Source organism: Exophiala aquamarina (assembly GCF_000709125.1).
Source record: "Exophiala aquamarina CBS 119918 chromosome Unknown aczIA-supercont1.13, whole genome shotgun sequence".
NCBI lineage: Eukaryota > Fungi > Ascomycota > Eurotiomycetes > Chaetothyriales > Herpotrichiellaceae > Exophiala > Exophiala aquamarina.
In genome coordinates, this window is record NW_013550575.1 from 42028 (window position 1) to 45115 (window position 3088).

The 3088-nt window shown below is 48.0% G+C and overlaps 1 protein-coding gene across 1 annotated transcript; it reads left to right on the forward strand.

Annotated features, from left to right (window-relative positions):
* Window positions 1-236: 236 nt before the first annotated feature.
* On the forward strand, window positions 237-1767 carry A1O9_10314 (uncharacterized protein; the record flags this gene model as incomplete). Its single annotated transcript, XM_013400475.1, has 3 exons — window positions 237-1331; window positions 1387-1553; window positions 1608-1767. The coding sequence occupies 3 exons, from the start codon at window positions 237-239 to the stop codon at window positions 1765-1767; spliced, it is 1422 nt and encodes a 473-aa protein (XP_013255929.1).
* Window positions 1768-3088: the final 1321 nt, after the last annotated feature.

Genomic DNA, 3088 nt, shown 5'->3' on the forward strand with positions numbered 1-3088 from the left:
CTCGAGATATGAAGTATCTAGGTAGTGTCACTCAGTTCTAAGCCGTCCTTCTGGTGTGTGACTTGCTCCTACTCGATTGTGTGCGAAGAACATGGCGCCTCGTAGCTTTCTCACCATGGCTATTTCAGACGTATCCAGGACTTACCTGGTTTTCAGCGTGTGTACAGGGATGGTGGGTAGCCCCTGAATCACAATGGTCAAGTCCCATCTCACCTTCGCTCCAGCTCGTTATATACATGATCGGACGAACAATTTACAATCTCTTTTCACATCCGTTGTCGAAGTACCCAGGACCGAGAAGCGTGGCCGCTACTCACTTTCCATACTTACGCCAGTTGTTGAATGGAGATCTAACCTTCTGGGTACATGAACTTCACGAAAAATACGGAGATGTGGTCCGAATTTCGCCCAACGAGCTTTCATATAGAACGCCCGAATCCTGGAAGGAGAATTACGGGAGTCGACCAGGACACACACTCCTCCCGAAAGATGAAAACTTCTATAGGCATCCACCAGGAGGTGTCCATAGTATCATTACTGCACCTCACAAACAACATCAGCTCTATCGACGTTTGCTCGCCCATGCGTTTTCCGAGCGCGCGCTACGCGAACAAGAGCCTATCATGAAGACCTACGTCAACCTCCTTATAGAGCAGCTCCACAAGAGAGCCGATGGAGTTACTAGGCTTAACATGGTGGACTGGTATAACTGGACTACATTCGACTTGATAGGAGACCTCTCGTTTGGCGAGCCTTTCGGCTGCCTAGAGGGTGCCAGGTATCATCCGTGGATCGATATGCTTTTCGATTCTATCAAGATGACTGTCTTAGCAGCTGCTGCTGCTCTCATCCCCGCGGGTCAAGTCTTACTTGCTCTTAGTGTCGGGGTCAAAGGCATGAAGATCAGGCAAACCCATATGGACCTTACAGTCGAGAAAGTTGGCAAGCGACTTGAGACAAAGACAAACCGGAATGATTTCATGAAATATGTATTGCGCGAGACCGATGATGGACGGAAGATGACTACGCAGGAAATCATGGCAACATGCTGGCACTTGATTATTGCCGGGTCCGAAACTACAGCCACCCTTCTATCCGGAGTGACGTACTACTTGTTACGCAATCCCAAGGCAATGAAGACTTTGCAAGAAGAAGTTAGAAACGCATTCTCGACTGAGGAAGAGATCAATGTGATGAATGTTGCCGGGCTCAAGTATATGCTCGCTTGTCTAGATGAAGCAATGCGATTGTACCCTCCAGTTTCGGGAGGCCTTCCACGTTCCATTCCACCCGGGGGAGAAACTCTAGGTGGAGTGTATATCCCTGAAGGTGTAAGTACTCGACGCATATGTCGGCTTCAGTTTGATACTAAAATGTGATTGATAGGTACTGGTCTCGACAAGCCACTGGTCTGCATACAGATCTGGAAATTACTGGCATGACCCTTTATCCTTCATTCCTGAGCGTTGGCTGGGTGACAAGCGTTTTGAGTCAGACGTCAAGTCGGCTTTTCAACCATTCTCTTATGGTCCAAGAAACTGCATAGGACGCAAGTAAGGGATACACCGTGCATTTTCGACGGGAGACTTGAGCTAACTTGGATCCAGCTTGGCCTATGTTGAGATGCGGTTGATATTGGCACGACTTATGTGGAATTTTGACATGGAGATATGCGAGGACTCCATCAAGTGGACAGATCAAAAGGTATATGTCTTATGGGACAAGAAGCCGTTGTGGGTAAAAGTTACGGCAGCTCAGCGAGGCTGAAGGAGCAGCGTCAATGGTCTGGCAGCAATAGTGCAACAACTTAGGGTTACTGCCTTTCCGTCGGGGGGAGGATTCCTCGTCTTCTTTCTAGAAGTACAGAGCCTATTGCTACATGACGTGGCCCGCTCCTGATGCCGGGGCACAAACTCTATGAGTCCTAGCACTCAATTACTCTCGCTAATCGAATTAATCGAATTAATCAACAATGAATCAATGAATGCCACCAAAGTAGGCCACTGGACCTTCTCCTTTGACATTCATGTCAAGATTGATGTGGCAATCTCCTCGCTGATAATATCATCCAGAGTTTGAGATCATGTGAGGTAAATTTTGATGGCGACGGGGTTTGACAATGCCCGTTAAAACAATATCCGGGGAATCCCAGCTGTTCCGGGGAGCCGACGGTAGACTGATAGGCCTTATTCAGGCAGTCCCTCTGGAAGTGGAGTTTTCCTCGTCCTCGAACCATTCAGGGCCCTTATAGTCGCAACAGGGTGTTATTCAGGGGTTCCAGAGCTAGGGAGCTCCATCGAGCTTCACATAATCAGATGGCCCGTTTGCGAGAGTCTATCAGACACTTAATCAATCTATTATCGAGGATAGGTAGCTCGAAAGGTTCTTGAAAAATTTTTGAGCCATTCAAGGTCTTGCCTACTCTCTAGACGTTGTCTTAAGATATCCCTGGGCCTGGATGTCGTTTCGAAGCTATTCGGGATCCTGGCCCGAGGCCACAGAGTACCCAGATGGACCAGAATCCTTGACGGGGAAGACTATATCCCGGTACCTAAGAAACCCCTCGGCAAGGGATGAACATTCCCTCAAACGCAACGTTCTTCCCAGTACTCAGTCAATAAATTCGGCCTGGAACTAATTACCACGAGATTCCTTGGCTCATATTACACGACCCAGGAGGAACCATAGACCTGTGTTGTACACGATCGGATCTCGATTGCATCGTAGGCACGCGAAACATTGTCCGCGGGCGTTGTCGCCAAGTTATGATTCCCTATTTAACTTGCGTCCATTCGTTATAAAATTTACAGAGTGCCCCTCAAATCTCAAACCGCGCCTCGCCAGCTCCTTCAAAGGGTCATACGTCAACCGGATTGTGGTCTGGTCGACAGCTTAAAATTCAATGCTTCCAATATTGTTGATATCCCCAGCAGACTAGGTAAACAGCTTGTCTCAAGCGGAAGATTTTTTATGCTGGGACAATGTCATGAATATTTATTGGGAAAGTTCCATCCTTCTGAAATCGAAGATTTAAAGCGGGACCTAGGCTGCTGGCCTTCAAAAGGTGGGAATATGCCACCTGGAGCCT